At 41.7% G+C, this 19799-nt stretch overlaps 1 protein-coding gene across 1 annotated transcript in view; it reads left to right on the forward strand.

The window, feature by feature from the left end:
* Positions 1-19573, forward strand: part of LOC143562343 (uncharacterized) — a 36745-nt gene extending 17172 nt beyond the window's left edge. Inside the window, exon 4 of the mRNA XM_077050169.1 lies at positions 19421-19573. Within this exon, the coding sequence (XP_076906284.1) occupies positions 19421-19573 (153 nt within the window). The remainder of the gene's footprint in view (positions 1-19420) is intronic.
* The last annotated feature ends 226 nt before the right edge of the window (positions 19574-19799 follow it).

Consider the following 19799-nt stretch of genomic DNA (forward strand, 5'->3'; position numbering starts at 1 on the left):
GCCGTTAGCGGATCAATAGGAGCCTTGTGGCATCAAATTTGCTTATTGTCTTGTGTATATAGTTTGTGGATCATGTCTAATAACGTAGTAGTGGATTTTCCTTATTATTATTTTGTATGATTTATTCTTTTAAAATGGATCTTATTAATGAAGTTCAAACATATATTCATTCGTTAACGTTAAGTTCATGAAATGGATCCTAACATATACATTTAGTGATGCAGGATTTGAACCTAGGCAACTTATTTGAAGCAAGAGTGTTCTACAATTTAGCTAGCTTCATGTTATTAAATTAAGAGGGTTTGAATACTATATACACAAATATAAACAAAACTTTTTATGGGCCAAAAATATGTTGGGCCTTTTTCTGTCACCCTCCCTAGTCCATGCTCACGCCTATGGGTTGAGGCTGCTTTTTAGGCGTATTTTATTTGTATTTGTGAATGAACTTGAACAGTTATGGTGTGTAACTTTTTTATAAGCTCTTATATAAAACAAACTATGAAAGGTACCTAAGGATTATTTTCATATTCAATAGCGTATCAATGGGCCATGTGTAATAGCTTATTAGGTGCCTCGTATCATTTTCTTTTTTCAAACTAGTAACTATTCATGTATATATAAAAAGGTTATATCTTATGTATTTTATCTTTGAAACAATAACATATTCTTATTTGAATTTCGAAATTCTAGCATATAGGTGTTGGCCAGTTAAGGTGATAATATCAACTTTTTTGAAATATGTTTTTTTGTATATACAACAATTATATTTAAATTGTTTTTCTTTGAAAGTGTAACTTTTTCAAGTTTGAAATTCAAACATATAGCTGTTAGTTAACGTTAAGTTTATTAACGTATACAACAGTCATAATTTGAATATCATGTCTTTGAAAGAGTTATGTATTCTTGCTTGATTTACCACATGTAGTCATTGGCCAATTAAATGGTAAAGATACCAACTTATTTAAACCTTGTAATTAATTATGTCTATACACAACATTTATAAAGTAATGTATTCTTGTTTGAATTTTAAACATATATAGCCATTGGTTAATGTTAAACATATAGCCGTTGGCCGATTTAATGGTAAAGATACCAACTTATTTAATACTTGCAATTAATTATGCTTATATACAACATTCATTAAGTAACGTATTCTTGTTTGAATTTCAAACATATATAGCCGTTAGTTAATGTTAAAGATATTAACCTATTTAAACACGCGGATCAGCATAAATCCTCACTGAGTTGTCTGTGTTCTTTCCCGTTTCACTTTCTTAACAAAAGTTTCTTTATCATTTGGTCAAACATAAACACAAGTTCCCCTTCATTTCTGCATAAGATGCTTACATATTTCTCTTTAATGGGAATATTCACAGTATTTGACAACTATTTACTAGTCTCGAATGATCTTGCACCTCCAAATGATCTACATATGGCCTGCAAAGTCTTTAAAGAAGATTCTAATGTCAATCCCTGTGGGAAAATGGTGCCAATTTTGGAAGGAAGTCGCGCCGGCCAAGTGTTTCTGATATTTGGGCTGGAAGACATTCTTCAATAACGTTATTGGTGAATCGGTGCTCCAACATAAGGTATCGCCTTTTAACATTGTTTGAGATGGTACTGATGTTGGTTTTCAAGCATTGTTAGATCCTAGTACCGGAAATCACCAAGTGGATGGTTTCTCGGCATCGTTCTAAGTGAATTTACCGAAGAACAACCAGAATTACCTCTAGTGGTGTCATGGCGGAACCCTAATCTGGTGTCCGGAGGAAAATTGATTACTTGCATAGCATATGCTGCCACGCTATGGTCAATTATTAAAACCAGCTAATACCTTTTAAGTTGATAGCCTCGTCCATCCATGGATGGCTCATTTGTGTTATTAAAACTACTTATTTTTTAGACTTTGTTTGACCAAGGACAAAATTGTAATTTCTCAATTGTGTATTTGTAATAAAAATAGTTGGTGATACGTCTTTATTGTATAAGAAGATTTCAAGAAAATATTATACATTATTTGCTAAGGAATTCCATACGTAAATGTACCTTCAAGGAAGATAAGGAATTTTACGAAAGGGGCCATTTGGAAAATTTACTAATCAGTCACAGTTTTGAGTTTGTTTGTGATCAAGGATGAATTTACCCTTATGATACGTGTTTGGTTAATCGATCTCTTCATGAGTCGTGGGTCAGCAGGTCAGATGAGTCAGCAGATTACGGTACGGGAGACTAACTGGTCCAGTGATAATCAAACCCGAACTAAAAGACTAACTCTTGTTTATATTAATAGAAAATATAACTAAAAAACTGATTACAATTCTATCAAACTCTAACTCGGTTGCATCTAGAAGAAACATAACTCGGTTACATCTCACACTTTCTATAATATCTAACTATAACTTGGTTTATATAGACTAGCCTAACTTACTAGTCAAACATTACCTATAATAATTACAAAACAATTAGGAAACATAACCAACTATAACCCACTTGTCATTATTGGTCCTCAAGTTCACCGACTTGTGACTTGGAGTCCGAAATTACGTCCAACAATCACCCGTAATTTCTGACTCGAAATAGGTAGATCTTTGTTTCCAAAATTGTCTTCTTTGGCGTGTCTGATTTGACCGACGATCTTGACCATCTTGGCTTTCACAGCCATCTTGGTCTTCATCTTATTGTTCATCATATCGGTCTTGACCTCCCAGAACTCTTCTTGATCCATGGCTATGTTCTTTCGGCTCTATCGAACTCGACTATTTCCGTGACCACGTCCCCGATCATTCCCTCAGTCGTAGAACTTGCTGTAACATCTCGGATTTTTCGTATTTGTATTCGTTTATGTTTAAATCGATTCGGGAATGTAATTAGGATCTTTCGAACTACTTAAAACTTGTATTTATTGGTATTTAACTTGGTTTAACCTATTTTATAATTTCATAACTTTTAATCATGCCAAATAGTCCTTAACAACTCTCAAAACCGCTTAAAACGGCTAAAAAATCACGTTTATGGAAGTACATGGACTAATTTTGCCATATCTTTCATATTTTTGATTAAATTAACGAAACTTAAACTCAAAGAAATGTTATTGCAGGTCCAATTTTGTTTTATTATTGTCCAAGCCGAATTTTGTTAGTTATTATATCCGGTTTTCTCATTTATAGCTTATTTCGTTTCTTAATCGAGTGGATTACTTCATAAACAAGTTATAGTCCATTATACTTAATCAAAACACATCTCTAAACCCTAAAAACTACTGATTTCCAGCCATCCTTCCCATATCCCACGAAATTCCCATTCTCCTTTATCAATTTCACAAGTTTGTTCAAGTTCTTTCGTCTACGGTTTGACACTGATGTTCAAAACCACTTTACCCTCGATTATCTCTTGTTCCATTCATCATTTAGGTAAAATGTTGGTTTTTATCTAAATAACAAAAGCCCTCAATCCATTTTATAGATTGATGGGGCTTTGTCGGTCAATTGCTTTTCGACCCGTTTAAGGGCAAATTGGTTAACAAAGTTGACTAATCGATTTCTATCACTTCTGGTCGGAACTAGCTTTTGATCCCAAAAACTTTTAGTTTTACCTTGAAATTTTAAGTGTACTGACCAAAACCAGACTTCCGAATCGTTGTTCAGATTCTGGTCGGTGCCAACTCGCTTATTTACTGAAAATCTCATAACCGGAGTTCTGGATATCCGTTTGGGTTGATTTCAGCGACTATGTTCTCGGTTTTAATTTTATTTTATTGTCTCTAAGTTTCAGGTCTTTTCAGATTAACTCAGTCAGCGCGTTAAAAGTTCGGTTTCTTATTTTATTCTTATTATCTTGCAAACTCGTCTTAGTAATAAGGTGAAAAGTCATTCCCCATTTTTTTTTACATCTTTTAAATGTTTTGGGGAGACTTGCATACTTATCAATATTTACATATTATATATTATTCGCACTAGCAAACTGTGAGTGTTGTGTGTTATCAATTAAATGCTAATTGCTTAATTGTTTAATTGTTTACTTTATCGCATTCGGATAGGTCCATCATAATCACATTAAAGTATGATCATACGCTGTCCTAGTAGCCAAAACCCGATTCGCAAGGCAATGGTCAACCGACACCCTTATTCACAATTGTTTTGTCATAGTAGCCATAGCCCGTGTTTGAGAGACATGGTCAATTGACACCTTTTATTTGCTCATGGTTTGATTGATTTATACTCACAATATCAGTTTTGCTTATTTTATTTATATATTATTATTAGTGTTAAAACTGGTGGCTTTTCTCACTCAAGTTAACAAATCTATATTATTTTGTACGCATTTGTAGGTTATCATTTGGCTTGAAGCTAAGATGAATAAACACTTAGAGAGACCTTAGTTAATGAAATAAAGGATATTTGTGTACTATTTTAATTTTGGTAATTTTTTAAACTTTGTGTACTTGATTGAAATTTTGAAATAAATAAATAATTAGATATTATCATATTTAAATTGTATGATAGTACCTTGTAAGCCGTGAACCAACGGTTCGCACCCCAGCATTTCCGCTTTAGGTTGGTGTGTGACACTCGCAAAACCACTCCTTTAGTTGCGATTCTAGAAATCTACTTGAGCGAACATAAGTCTTCCTTGATCTTCTCTTGTTCCTAAATCAAAATATGAGCACATTATTCAAATAAAAACCTCACTCAGAATATAACTAGTTTAAATTCAGTCCCACCTACCAGGTTAGCGGAGAGTGACTCACCTACCAGGTTACCTGTCCTTATGAAGGAAGGTGCGCATGAAAGTCTTTACTGAAGACCATCAAATTACTGATTAGGAAGCCATCTATTCTGCTAATACCGGTCATATCCTCTCCTTTCTCTGATTCCCAGTGAGGGGTCCAAATGAGCTCGTGAAAATAGGAACTCGTCTTTCCGCCCTGGTCCCGCGAAATAAGTAAGACTTCAAAAGTCCAGCACGAAATCAATGTTGAGTCAACAATAATCCAGAGGGGCACCACCAAGCGGGATCGAGACCAGCCCCTTGTATATAGGGTTCCAAACCTGCGCTTCTTCAAATATCCCATCCCAGTAGGGGCTTCAAAGCTTGACTAAGAGAAAGTGGAAAGAAAAGGGGCGCGCTAGCTGCGATCAAACTAAAGCGCTAACGAGCAAGAATGCCTATAGATAGCGCTTTAGTAATAAGATAGGGCTTTTTCAGGAATCGATTCTTTGACACTACAAGAAAGATATACTCCTTTTCAAATCGCCCCGCGAAGACAGACGTTCAGAAAGGTTCTCGAGATTCTCAATCGCTCTTTTTTTAGTGGGGAGGAATAGTACGGGAAGGGAGCGAGACCAAGCTGAGCCACTAGTAGAGTAAGCCCTTCCCACGTGTCAAAATGAATTGCAGCCTCAACCAGAGAGATCAACCTGCGCCTTTGATGTTAGGCAGCGAAAAACCAGATCAGAGACAGCCCTACCGAGAATTCGTCTCAATTAGGCGCTTGTAGGAGACTAGGAGGGGGCCAGCCGTCAAGTAGAAAGGAGAGATGAGGGCACATAAGTTTACCAAAAGACAGTCGACTTATACGATTTGTAAACTAGTACCTGAAACTTACAATCTCGAGCTCTAGGGCTTACTGCTTAATAAATACTACTTGCAGGCTTACTCCTAGTACCTGCGGCAGTTTACTATAGCACCAGCCCCGGGACTTCAAGTCTTGAACAACTTTTGAAAATCGAGTCCGCTTGAAAAAAAACAAACTCTTAATTGACATCTTGTTCAACCCAAACAGAAGCACAAAAATAATGATTAAACCTTCTTATTTAACTAATTATTATGCCAAATTGCTTATTTCCTTTTCTTTGAATGCTCTTGAACAACAAAAACGAATTGTTTGCAAAGCAATTGCAAAAATAATTATTCCTTATTTTTATTCCTTGTAACTTGTGCAAGCCTTGATAATCAAAAGCAATTACTTTGACTTTTGTAATACCTTTGTAATCTCTGATCACAAAAACGAACCACGGATTATATATCCGTGCGTCGGCTACAAAATTAAAACCCTCGCAAATCTGATTGTTACCTCTGAACAACCTGCTTGCTACCACGTACCTACGCAGCTACTCCGACGCCGCTGTCTTTTGATCATGACATCTCAGCCCGTCACCGACCCTTGTCTCAATCACCGACCCTCACAACCCGTTTGAACTTGGTTGTAATTATGATCACGACTTGACTGAACCCTCCTTATAGATCTCTTGAGCTTGGCTCTGATACCAATTCAAGTCCCAGATTGATAATCAAACAAAAACTAAACGACTAACTCTCGTTTAAAAAATACAACTCAAAAAACTAATTACAATTCTATCAAACCCTAACTCAGTTGCATCTAAATGAACCCTAACTCGGTTGAATCTCGCAATTTCTATAATGTCTTACCATAGCTTGGTTTATACTAACTTGCTAGCCAAGACATTACCTATTATAATTATAAAGCAATTAGGAACAGAACAGCTATAACCGACTAGTCATTGTTGGTCCCTCAAGTTCAACGAATTGTGACTTAGAGTTCGAAATTACGTCAAACAAAGTTTTTGAAGTCAATTTGCTACAACTAGTTTATGCTATGTTTTGTTAGAGCATTCCTAGCAGGTTCTCAATAATACTGTGAGTGGATTCCGTATATTATATAGAGTAGTTGTAAGTGATTGTGAGTGGAGGAGATAAAGAAACTTTTGTTAATGAGTAAATTTGAAGAAACATTGTTCACCCTCCATAAATTTTTAATATTTTTTTAAGTAGTTATGAATAGAGGAGAGATAAAAGATAATGATAAAAGTATAAAATAATATTATTTTATTTAAAAGGAAAGAGAAAATATAATGTTTTTTTAGGTAATTATAAAAATGAAGATAGAGATACTGTTAGGAATGCTCTTATTTTATTAAGATTAAGATTAAGATTCATGTTGATTTGTTATTTTATGTATGGAGAAAGTCTTTAAAGAAAATATTTACATATCTGGCAAATATTTAATGTTCCCGGATGATCTTACACCTCCTAGTGATCTATCTATGGCCAAAAAAGTCATTAAAGAAAGTATTTACATATCTGGCAAATATTTAATCTTCCCGGATGATCTTACACCTCCTAGTGATCTATCTATGGCCAAAAAAAAGTCTTTAAAGAAAATTCTAATGTCAATCCTTGTGGGTAATTCGTCGCCCATTTTTGGAAGAAGTCGCGCTGGCCAAGTGTTTCTGATATCTGGGCTGGAACACATTCGGCATTCCTTCAATAACGGTGTTGGTGAATCTATGCCCCAACTTTAGTTATCATCCTATATCACATTGTTTGAGATAGCACTAATGTTCGTTTTCCATCCTTTTGCTAAAAATGGCAGAATTACCTCTTGTGGATGGTCTCTGAAGAGGTAGGTCCCAGCAGAGCCCAGTTGGACCCGCAAGACTCACCTTAAACAGGGACGTCTGCGCAGAGACCAACTGGATCCGCAGGACCAACCATGCTCAGAGACGTGACGTCCTTACGCGCAGTACGCAAGCTGGTCCCGCAGGAAATGCCTCCCAATGGTGAAGGACTCCGCCTGTCCCCGCAGCCTCGGATACAAGCCATTAGGGAAGGCCACCCGCGCAGCATGGCTACAAGCACAAGGCACTTAGCTCTCGATCATTCAGTGTCACCTGAAGGAATGAGCCAAGCCGGGAGCAATCCCGCACAGAGGCGGGAGGGGGAATACTCCCGCCCAAATAAGCCAGTCCGTATACTGAAGGATCTTTTACTGTACCTGACGAGGTATGGGCGAAAGATCTGATCAGGGATACGACAGCTCACTGATACAGTATGGCGAGCAGCATGCTCCTGTACTGTATCACTATTAGCCGCTGCCTACTCACCAACTACTGTCATACCACGTGCGTAGCCGGCAGTTGGTGGAAAGGGAATAGTATACAGCAAGCCTGGTCACTATCAGCCGCTGCCTACCCACCAACTACCAGCAGGGCACGTGCGTAGGCTACTGTTGATGAACAGGAACACTGTAGCAGCCGGCCATACCTCCTTGGAAACCTACCTTCGGCTATAAATACCCCAAATGGTATGATCATCTCAACATTACATTATCTTATATCATCATAATATACCTGATATCTGCTCTAGCAATCTCTTAATATACTTTTATATTTAAAGAGCAATCTAGTCTGATTCTCACGCCGGAGGGTGGTCACAAGGAGGAACCCCCCCCCTTCTCAGTGACGAGCTCACGGTGTCTGTTTTGCAGGTTATCAGAAGAACCATCTTCCAAGGGTCTAACCCCTCGTGGGAAACAGCTATCCAACCCCCAGGTTACCAGTAATCTGTCCGGGGTCCGGTTAGTGTTTCTTCATTGGCGCCATCCGTGCATAAAGCTAGAACTACAATTTTCTCCAGTTTTTTCAAACTTTTACAAAGATGGTTAGAGAAATTCCGGTAACCACAACCCCAGCTACTGGGGGGAATACCGGCAACACAGTTTTTATGAACACTACCCCGGCTACCGAAGCCGGGGCAAGTGAAGTAAATTTTACGAACACTACCCCACTTACCAAAGCTGGGGCAAGTGCAGTAAATGATCGCCTACTGGGATCCACCGATACCCAGTTTGAGAAACGAAGACTCCCCCGCCAGACTCTCGATGAAGTTAAGGCATGGGCGGAGGCACGACAAAAGGAATTCCAGGCTGAGTTGGACGAACGCTTGCGTTCCGTGCAACAGGCCGACGAATTCGAATACAAGGAGGATGACTCGGAGGAATCCGACTCCGACGCGAACCCTCGCCATAGGGCAAAAGGGAAGCGTAAGGAAACGGAATCCCAACCGAAAAGGCATTTTGGACAAGCCTTCAAACCAAAAAGCACAGGTGGAAGTCCACGAGACTTCTCCAAAACGTTCAGACCAAACGTTGCGAATGCAGGAACGTCCAAGTTTGCAAGGGACATTGCGGAAGCAATCGCCCCAAAGAGTGCTAAACAAATGCCTAACATAGGCACATATGACGGTTTATCTGATCCTGACGATCATTTGAACAGGTTCATAGCGGGGGCAACCGTCAGCAATTGGACGGAACCCACGTGGTGCTACATGTTCCAAATGACGCTTGTTGGGGCTGCTAGAGCTTGGTTTGATCGTCTACCGGTCAACCACATCTACGACTGGGCAGACTTCCAACAGAAGTTTAGCCAACACTTCAGCCAACAACGGAAGTATACCGAGGAGCAATGGACAATCCTCAAATGCATACGAGAGGAAGATGAATCTCTGCCAAACTTCATCACTCGCTTCAACTCAAAGAAGCTAAGTTTGGGCAATATCAGCGAAGATCTTGTTCGCGCTGCCTTCATCCAGGGCGCACATGACCCAGAGCTCATCCGCACCCTAACGGGTAAAGATGGCATGTGGATGGCATCATGACAGCAGCAAAACGCTATGCGGAAACAGAGAAGCAACTGGGTAGAGATCTCCCACAGAGCACAAACCTCTACACTCAGAAGACGAGAGAAGACAACGTCCTCACCGCCAGACTAAATAAAAAGCGAAAGCTAGGCATTTGGCAGTCAAGGGTAAACTTTGACACCTCATCCGGCTTGCAACATCGAGTGGGCGGAAGGGATAATGTACAGTCGCACCGGAACTCCAGATGGACGCCACTCACCAAAAGCGTCACTGAGATATTCGCCACTGAAGAGCTCCCATGGCCAAAGCCTCCAATAATCCGACATCGTCACGATGCTGATCGGAGCAAATACTGTGACTTCCACAAGACAAAAGGCCACAACACTGAAGAATGCATAGACGTAAAGGACATGGTCGAAGCATTTGTCAGAGATGGGACGCTCGCGCACCTCGTGGCACAATAAAGGCTGAGCAGGCGGGTGCGTATAGAACCTCAGCTGGGGAAAACACGAATCAATTCCAGCTTCAAAATCGAGACTACATGCTGCGTAAAGAACGAGATCCCGAACCAGGTTCGTATCGGCTCGATGGCACTCCCATCCCAACAACATGGAAGGGAGCTCATTTACACAGTCTGCATGTAAATCAATTCCAATTTGTAAAGAAAAGGCCAAGAGCCACTTCTAATGGAAATGATTCTCTTTAAGAACATCGAAGCTGATGATTTTACATTTATACTTTTCTGAACACTAATATGCCGGTTTTCACCGCATAATTACGTGAAGTCATTGCATGGGAAGGCGGTCCTACCCGCACGAACCCAATAACTTGACAAACCTTCACGCAGGTCAGTTTGGGAAAAAGTTCAGCACCCAAAAATGAAAGTGCCGGTCTATCCGCATGAATCATTAAAGGAAACTGAGTAATAACCTATCAACAACCGCGCGTCGAACGGTTAAACTATGCAACACTGGTGACGGCGTTCACATTACGTGAAGTCGTTGCGTGGGAAGGCGGTCCTACCCGCACGAACCCAATAACTTGACAAACCTTCACGCAGGTCAGTTGAAGGGGAAGAGTTCAATTATCCTATTAAATGAAAGTGCCAGTCTATCCGCATGAATCATGAAAGGAAACCGATCACTAACCTATCGACAACCGCGCGTCGAACGGTTCAAAACAAAATTCTTAAAAAGGATAAGGAAAACCTACACGCAGGTCAGATAAGGGTAAAGTTTTGCCATCCTACTAAGTGCAAGTGACGGTTCTACCCGCACAATCACGAAAGAGGAAGCAAGACTTCCTGTTATCAACCACGTTCAAAGGTTAACTTATCCTCAAAAGGTGAGAAAAACCTACACGTAGGTCAGATAAGGGTAAAGTTTTGCCATCCTACTAAGTGCAAGTGACGGTTCTACCCGCACAATCACGAAAGAGGAAGCAAGACTTCCTGTTATCAACCACGTTCAAAGGTTAACTTATCCTCAAAAGGTGAGAAAAACCTACACGCAGGTCAGATAAGGGTAAAGTTTTGCCATCCTACTAAGTGCAAGTGACGGTTCTACCCGCACAATCACGAAAGAGGAAGCAAGACTTCCTATTATCAACCACGTTCAAAGGTTAACTTATCTTAATGCCTTAGAAATTTCGAAAAGGAAAACCTACACGCAGGCTAGATGAAGGTTAAAGTTTAGCCATCTTACCAAGTGCAAGTGACGGTTCTACCCGCACAATCACGAAGGAGGAAGCGAAACTTTAACCCATTATCAACCACGTTCAAAGGTTCTTATTCTAAACACTTGGAAAATTGCTAATTTAAACTAAGTATGCAAGTCATAAGTTTATAAAGCAAGGAACCCAAAGAAGGAAATAACAATCTTATACGCAAAAAGATTAATATTTCAAGAATATATTACAAGAATGGCCGGGTAACTACCCGCCTAAAAGAATAAAACTATACAAGTCTTAGCAATGGGAAGGGATCTTCAGGATCAAGCTTCAGGGCCGCTTCCACTTGGACCCGCTCCGTCAGAAGAACGGGGTGGTTCGAGGAACGCTTTGAGGACAGCTAACCCATCATCAGCAGCAGCTACTTCGTCCACCTTTTCCACCACTGGATGCGGGAAGGCGGCGTATTGGTTCAATGCTTGGTCATAAATGGCTTCGGTATCCACATCGAACAAAGGGAAGTTGGAAGGCGGGACGCCTTTCTCAACAAACCCTAGACCAAGCAGGAAGCCGGCCTTTTCCCCATCCTCATGAGAAGCGTTGAGGGCTGCGGTCATAGCATCATCGTAAGAGGTCTCTGAAAAGACCCGACGCACAACCTACAAAGAAAAAATACAAGTATTAGAACCTTTTCTTACAAAAGAAAAGCGAGAAGATAAAGCTAAACATACCTGAGGCAACGCTTCTCGAAGAAGCCATTGGAGGGCAGCTTGAGCTTCGTTATGGGCGCGTTCGGCTTCGCTCTTGTTAAGGTTGGCAAGTAAAACTTCCTTTGCGGCAGCCTCTTCGACGCCCTTAAGCTTCCGCTCGGTGTGGTCAAGCACCCCTCTTTGGTCCAAGATTTCCTGGAGTTTCTTGGCATCTTCCATTGCCAAGGCATCATGAGCGCGTTGGAGAGCCTCTAATTTGGCCTTGAGCTCCTCATTCTCCACACGCAAAGGCTCAGCAACGGCTTCAGCCTTGGCAGCCATCTCGGTTGCGTTTCGCGCAGTCTCCCTGGCCAGCCGAAGCTGTTCATTCACAGCTTGGGCAGCCTTGGAGCGGGCCTCGAGTCGCGCTTGAACTTCAACCTCGAGGGCCTTGAAGGCCTTCTCCTTGTCGGCTGCAGCTGCCGCCAGCTGTTGGTTCTCCTCCCGGAGAGCACGCGCCTCAGATACGTCCTTGGCGCGAGCTGCTTTCAACTTGTTGTTTTCACGACAAAGCAGCTCGACGCGCGGCTGCATCCGGGCTTGGAGAACCCGAAGCTCATTGGTTAGCCTACCCTGCTGGTAGCTAGCCATGGCTTCCCCCAACGCACCATGAGGAGCAGCGTGGCGAGCCCAGTCCACGCACTCCACAGGGGTACGAAGGGTTGTTCCTCGGCGTATGTTCCATCGCGGAACATACACTTCATTGGAATCCAACACTGCAAAAGAAACAAAGGCAGTAAGGAAAAGATGATAAAAAACATAAGGGAAAAAGAAAGGAACCCTACGCACCTGTAGGGTCAATGACAGGCCGATAGCCGCCAAACCCATCACCTGAACCTAAAGGAAATCCATCCAACAGGTCAGGCAGACGGGAAGGGGGCAAAGATCGGCGGGAAGCCCTGCGCGTACCTGATGGTCCGGCCGTAGGTGCCGGTGGCGCGGGCAGGGTGGCAGCCGCCGTGGTCGCCGTTGTGGTCGCCGCCGCGGTCGCCGCCTCCTCAGCAGCAGCAGTAACCGCCGGCTCCGTGAAGGATGCTGTAAAAATCGCACTCACGGCCGGCGGTGACGTCATCTCGGCCGGAACAGTTGGCTCAAAGGAACGAGCAACTGGACCAGCGGATGCAGGCGCAGGCGCCTGGGTCGACGCCTCAGGAAGGCTGACCGAGCCTACCGTCATTGGCGGGGAGGTACTCCCCTGCGCTTCACCCCGGAATGCGTCAACATCCACGCCTGCACAAAGAAGAAAGTGTTAGATAAATTTAAGAAGTAATAAATCTGTAAAGACATTATGATAGTACTTACGGGTTTTCTTGACCCTGAACGTACGGACGGGCGGGGAGGAACCCGATGGAGCCGGCCTCTTGGTACCGGTCACCGTCGTCTTCGTTGGTTCTCCGGAGGTAACGGTCGTAGCCTCCGGAACAGTGGTCTTCTCACCACCGGGCTTCCCCGCCACCTCTTCACTATCTGACTCCGAGTCAGATAGAACCACCGGACCAGCCGTGGAGGCCTTCTCCTTCCCTTTCCCGCCGGCAGCAGCTTTCTTCTTCCGCACCAATGGAGGAGCATCTGAGGATTCCTCAGAAGAAGACAGGTCAAGAATTCCAACAGCGGGTACAGCATTGAGAAATTGAGGAAAGAATATCGCCTTACCTGGCCGCCGGTGGCTCAGGATCTCGTGGCCCAGCGGATAGACCTCCACAAAACGATCCGCCGTTTGCTCCAGGATGGGCAACTCGCCCTCGTCCAGAGCACGAGTACCCATCCGCGCGGGACCGTCGGTTTCCCGCGGGAACAGAAGCGACTCCAAATTATTTCCCTCTGAAAGAAAAGAAACAGTTAGAAGACAAACTTGTATCAAAAAGAAAGACAAGACATACCATAGGGAATAGAGTTCAAACCGTATTCGAGAAGGATGGGAACCTGGGACGCATCCTTCCACACCCGGCTCATCCCTAACATGACCATCCCGGACTCCGCAAACCGGTAAACCGGAGATTGGATCCAGGATATCTTCGAAAACCATTCCGCCTCCTGGTAGTTGGGGGCGTGAAGGCTCGGTATCGCTTGGCCATTTTTAAACTTCATGGCAAGGGGGATGGCGCGGGCAGAAATGTAGAAGAATTCCTGCTTCCACGCGCGAAGACTGCGCTCGGTGTCGCAAATCTTCAGACCCTTAATACGGGTCGTCAAGGTGTACCACCCCTGGATGCACCTCCAGGTATAGAAGGTCATCAGGCGGTCCACATGGGGCTCGATGCCCAAAATCCGGCACACCCACTCAAAATGGCGAATCTTGGCGATCGCCATGGGGTGCAGCTCGGTCAAATGAACACCGTGCCTCTCAAGGACACGGTAAACAAATTTTGTCAACGGGAATCTAAGATTCCCATAGACAAAAAATGCAGCATAAACCCCGATCTTGCCTCTGGGGGCATCATACACGGTCTGGTGGGATTCAGGAAACTCAGGCTCGAGATGATCGAGCATGAACTTCCTGACAACATACCGGTACTGATCGCCGGGCAGAGCACACTGGCACTCGCCAGCAGTACCCCTGTCGTCAGCTATAGCTTCAGCATCACGAGAAGACATCTTGCAGAGAAAGAAGAGAACGATTTCGAGAGAATGCTCGATTGAATAAAGGAGTATTCGCCGGAAATCGCCTTAAAGATGAAGAGAAGAGTGAAAAGTGTGAATTGCAAAGTAACCCTCTCCCCCTTTATATAGTAATCGCAATTAATGCGGTGAATTTAATGCGGAGGAGAGAGAAATCGAAGGTGCAATGAAACTATGACACGTGGCAAAAAGCAAGCTGGCAACAGCTGTCGACAGGACGCGTGCCAGTAATTTCGCGGCCACGCGCCCGAAAAATCGTGCCCACCCGCCAGAAAAAGCGACTGGAATGACCATGTTCTGTCACGTCACCATAACTTCCTGCACGTCCTGACAGTCAAAAGAAACCGTCGCACGACGTTTCAGAGGTTTGGACTGTTCTTATCTTTTCACCAACTCTTCGAATTTCAAAATTCAAAATTCGAAAATATTAAAAAATAAGCGGGAAAATACCCCTTACCCCTTGGCAAACAAGTAACCGTAAGACGGATGCGGGTACAGTGTAAAGGCAAAACCCTTCACATACCTAGCACCCGCAGGGAATTGAAGTCAAGAACCTTGGCAAATAAGTAACCATAAGACGGATGCGGGTACAGTGTAAAGGCAAAACCCTTCACATACCTAGCACCCGCAGGGAATTGACGCCAAGTAAACCTTGGTGAACAAGTAACCGAAAAACGGATGCGGGTACAGTGTTAAGGCAAAACCCTTCACATACCTAGCACCCGCAGGGAATTGAAGCCAAGTACCTCGGCAACCAAGTAACTATAAGACGGCTGCGGGTACAGTGTTAAGGCAAAACCCTTCACATACCTAGCACCCGCAGGGAATTGACGCCAGGAATACCTTGGAAGTAAAGTAACCGTAAGACGAGCGCTGGTACAGTGTTAAGGCAAAACCCTTCACATACCTAGCGCTCCGCTGGGAATTGAAACCAGGAAGGATCTTCTGGGCAATGCTTGCGGAAACGGAAATAACATCCCCGCATAGCAGGAACGTCGAGAACTACGTTGTTTGAAGCTCCAGAATGGAATTGGTGGTTTTAACATAATTGATCACTATGTTCAAAACTACCAAAACCTCATGGAAAATCCATACAACTGGGACTCAATGCTCCTGACTTGCGAGGAGGTTACAGACCTACCCGCATCATACTCAAAGACCAAGCAGGAAACTCGGGAATTTCTGCAAAGTGACAAGGACTTCCGCGGGAGGAATCCCCATGGAAAACCTTAAAAAACCCTTTTCAAAACCCTTTGCTTAAGTCCAAAAGTTCACCTTACTTTATTAAACACGCATGAGAAGAACATTGGACTGGGGGGACTTGAAGAGGTAGGTCCCAGCAGAGCCCAGTTGGACCCGCAACACTCACCTTAAACAGGGACGTCTGCGCAGAGACCAACTGGATCCGCAGGACCAACCATGCTCAGAGACGTGACGTCCTTACGCGCAGTACGCAAGCTGGTCCCGCAGGAAATGCCTCCCAATGGTGAAGGACTCCGCCTGTCCCCGCAGCCTCGGATACAAGCCATTAGGGAAGGCCACCCGCGCAGCATGGCTACACGCACAAGGCACTTAGCTCTCGATCATTCAGTGTCACCTGAAGGAATGAGCCAAGCCGGGAGCAATCCCGCAGAGAGGCGGGAGGGGGAATACTCCCGCCCAAATAAGCCAGTCCGTATACTGAAGGATCTTTTACTGTACCTGACAAGGTATGGGCGAAAGATCTGATCAGGGATACGACAGCTCACTGATACAGTATGGCGAGCAGCATGCTCCTGTACTGTATCACTATTAGCCGCTGCCTACTCACCAACTACTGTCATACCACGTGCGTAGCCGGCAGTTGGTGGAAAGGGAATAGTACACAGCAGGCCTGGTCACTATCAGCCGCTGCCTACCCACCAACTACCAGCAGGGCACGTGCGTAGGCTACTGTTGATGAACAGGAACACTGTAGCAGCCGGCCATACCTCCTTGGAAACCTACCTTCGGCTATAAATACCCCAAATGGTATGATCATCTCAACATTACATTATCTTATATCATCATAATATACCTGATATCTGCTCTAGCAATCTCTTAATATACTTTTATATTTAAAGAGCAATCTAGTCTGATTCTCACGCCGGAGGGTGGTCACAAGGAGGAACCCCCCCCCCCCCTTCTCAGTGACGAGCTCACGGTGTCTGTTTTGCAGGTTATCAGAAGAACCATCTTCCAAGGGTCTAACCCCTCGTGGGAAACAGCTATCCAACCCCCAGGTTACCAGTAATCTGTCCGGGGTCCGGTTAGTGTTTCTTCAGTCTCCTAACATCGTTCTTAGCAAATTTACTTAAGAACAACCAGAATTACCTCTTGTGGTGTTATGGCGAAACCCTAATCTGATGTCCAGAAGAAAATTGGTTACTTGCGTAGCATATGCTTCCACACTATGGTCAATTATTAAAACCAGCTAATAACTTTTAAGTCTTTGATACCGTCGTCCACCCATGGATGGCTATCTATATTTATAGGATATAATAAATAAAGGTTTCTCAATGACACATGACATCACACAAGATATATTCTTGCAAAATTTCCTACCTCCCTCTCTTATTAAATACAGTTCTCTTTTTTATTAATAGTGTAACTACATTTAACTTTTTGTCTTTTTAATCTATTATTTCTCTTTTTAATATTACTTTTTGATTTAAAAAATTTAATACCAACATAATATATTATTTAGTTTTATATAAATATATTGTATAGTTGTTAATATTAAGTTTTTATAAGTAACATTTTTCACGGTGATTTAGATAAAATAATTACTTTCAAATTTCAAACAAGAAACTTTTCACTTTATGTTTGTTAGGAAAATTTAAAACGCGAAAGGAGACAAAATGAGAAATGTGAGAAGGATTAGTGGCAAAAAAAAAAACCTAAAAAAATTGAAAAAAGTAAAAATAAAATCATAAATCAAAATATAAATAAGAAATGAAAAAAATTTAAAAAACCAAAATGTTTCCGGTCATTAAAAAAACGCCGAAAAGACACAATGCCGAGAAAAAAGACGGAATGCCGAAAATGAACAAATAACACAATTATAAATAAAAAAAATAATATGTCGCAAAATATAACACAATCCGTACAAAATATAATACAATATTGAATAGTTAACACATTGTTAAGAAAAAAAGACACAATCAATGATGAAAATAAACAAAAAACATAATGATTTTTTTTCTTTAGTATTTTGTCTTTTTTAAGGGTTTTTTTTATAACTAGGTTTTTTCTAACATGTGGGTTATCATTTAAACAAATTTATTTATTGTAACATGTGGGTTTCTTGATGCCATATGCCATTTTGATGTTTTTGGTTCTATGTTTGTTATAAAATTAAGCTGATTTTCATTGTTAGATATATATGTCATTCTTTTTTTAATATTTGGTATTAATATTATGAATTATATATTTTGTTAGATTATGTAATGTGGTTTTTTTTTGTAATAAGTGGTACCAATATCGAGTTTCTTGCATAATGATATAATCAATCTCATGCCCTCTTATGGGCTTCATGCTCTCTCATGCAGTGTATCTTTCACTTGCTATAATTTATGAGGGTCTTTGGTTGCCTTTGATTACCCATCACTATATGGGTCTTTATATCAAAATCCAAAATATATAAGTTGGAAGTATGTTAGAATGTATGCGTACATTTAATTAAGTGTATATATTTGTATATTTTATTAGTATACGTTAATAAACTTGGGTTTTATGGTGTGTAATTTTTTGGAAGCTTATATATGAAACAAACTATGAAAAAGTAAGATTATTTCCGTGTTTAATAGCATAAAAGTGAACTACGTGTAATAGCTTATAATAGCTTATTACTATATTTTCCTTTTTTTAAAACAAAAAAAATTATTTATGTACATATACATATATATAACGGTCATTTTATGAATATTATATCTTTGAATTAGTAATGTATTTTGTTTATATTTCTAACGCCCTGCTTGCAGTGTGCCCATATAATGTATATATGTATGAACCCTCGGGTGGACAAAAGTGAAATTGCACTAATTTTGACGTTATTTTACTAATCTCGTGAAAATAACGTTAAAAGTGACGGAAGATTAATCAGGCATCATGTGGTGGCGCTGATAGCCGAAAGACAAGGGTACACGCACCAATCGGCCGATGTCTCGGTGGTTGAGTGTTATGTGCCTTATGTCCAAGGCTTGATGCAAAACTACTATCGAGCCGGGGGTCTCACCGAAAGCAGCCTCTTTATTCCTTCGGGGTAGAGGTAAGGCTGTCTACATCTTACCCTCCTCAGACCCTACCATAGCTTTGCTATCGGTGGGATTTACTGGGTACGATGATGATGATTTGTTTATATTTCTAATATATAGCCGTTGGCCTATTAATGGTAAAGATATCACCTTATTTAAAACTTGCAATTAATTATGTGTACAACGGTTATATTTTCAAAATGTTTGTTCTTTGGAATAGTAACGTATTCTAGTTTGATTTTCAAAAAGATAGCCGTTGGTTAACGTTAAAGATTTTAACTTACTTAAACCAGCACTTCAGCTTATGTCCTCGTCTCGGTTATCTATCTTCTTCCCTGGTTTATTTTTCTAACACAATTTCCCGTTCATTTCTACTCTAGTCATGCTTACACATTTCTCTTTAATGGGAATATGTATTGTATTCGATAACTATTTACTGTTGCGGGATGATCTTACACCTCAAAGTGATCTATCTGTGGCCAATAAAGTCTTTAAAGAAAATTCCAATGTTATTCCTTTTGTTCACTGCAAAAAGGAATATCATATTGGCGGTATGAGAGAACATGGTATGACTGATTTAAAGGTACTCATTAGTTTGTGTGTGTATACATAATATCTAGTTTTTATTGCATTTATTTTGAATTTACTGTCATAATCCACAACTTACAGAAATTGCCAAAAGGAGAGTGGTTCTGTCGCAATGATTGTCAGAGAATTAATTCTCTTTTAAAAAAGCTGTTAACTCATGAGATGCTGGCTTTTTGGAGGGAGAAGCAAAGAAATGATAATAAAAATAATAATAATTCAGCAACTCCCGTTTAGAAGAAGATCATGGCAGTCGTAAGGCCAAGCTTTTCGGACTAACAGTCCGTGCTGCTTTACTAGACTCCGGTTATGGGTGGTACAGAAACGGAAACAGTGAAGATACTGCCTTGCCCAGAATGGCTCGTTCCCCCGGGGGGTCGTCATACGGTAGGTCGTTGTATGGTTTGGAAGTTCGATTGATAGCTTGAAGACTAATGGGCGCCTGTCGGTGTAGGTCTCCTCC

Source organism: Bidens hawaiensis, unplaced genomic scaffold (genome assembly GCF_021521415.1).
Source record: "Bidens hawaiensis isolate Kalapana, Puna unplaced genomic scaffold, B.hawaiensis_p1.1 tig00020931_1, whole genome shotgun sequence".
Lineage (NCBI taxonomy): Eukaryota > Viridiplantae > Streptophyta > Magnoliopsida > Asterales > Asteraceae > Bidens > Bidens hawaiensis.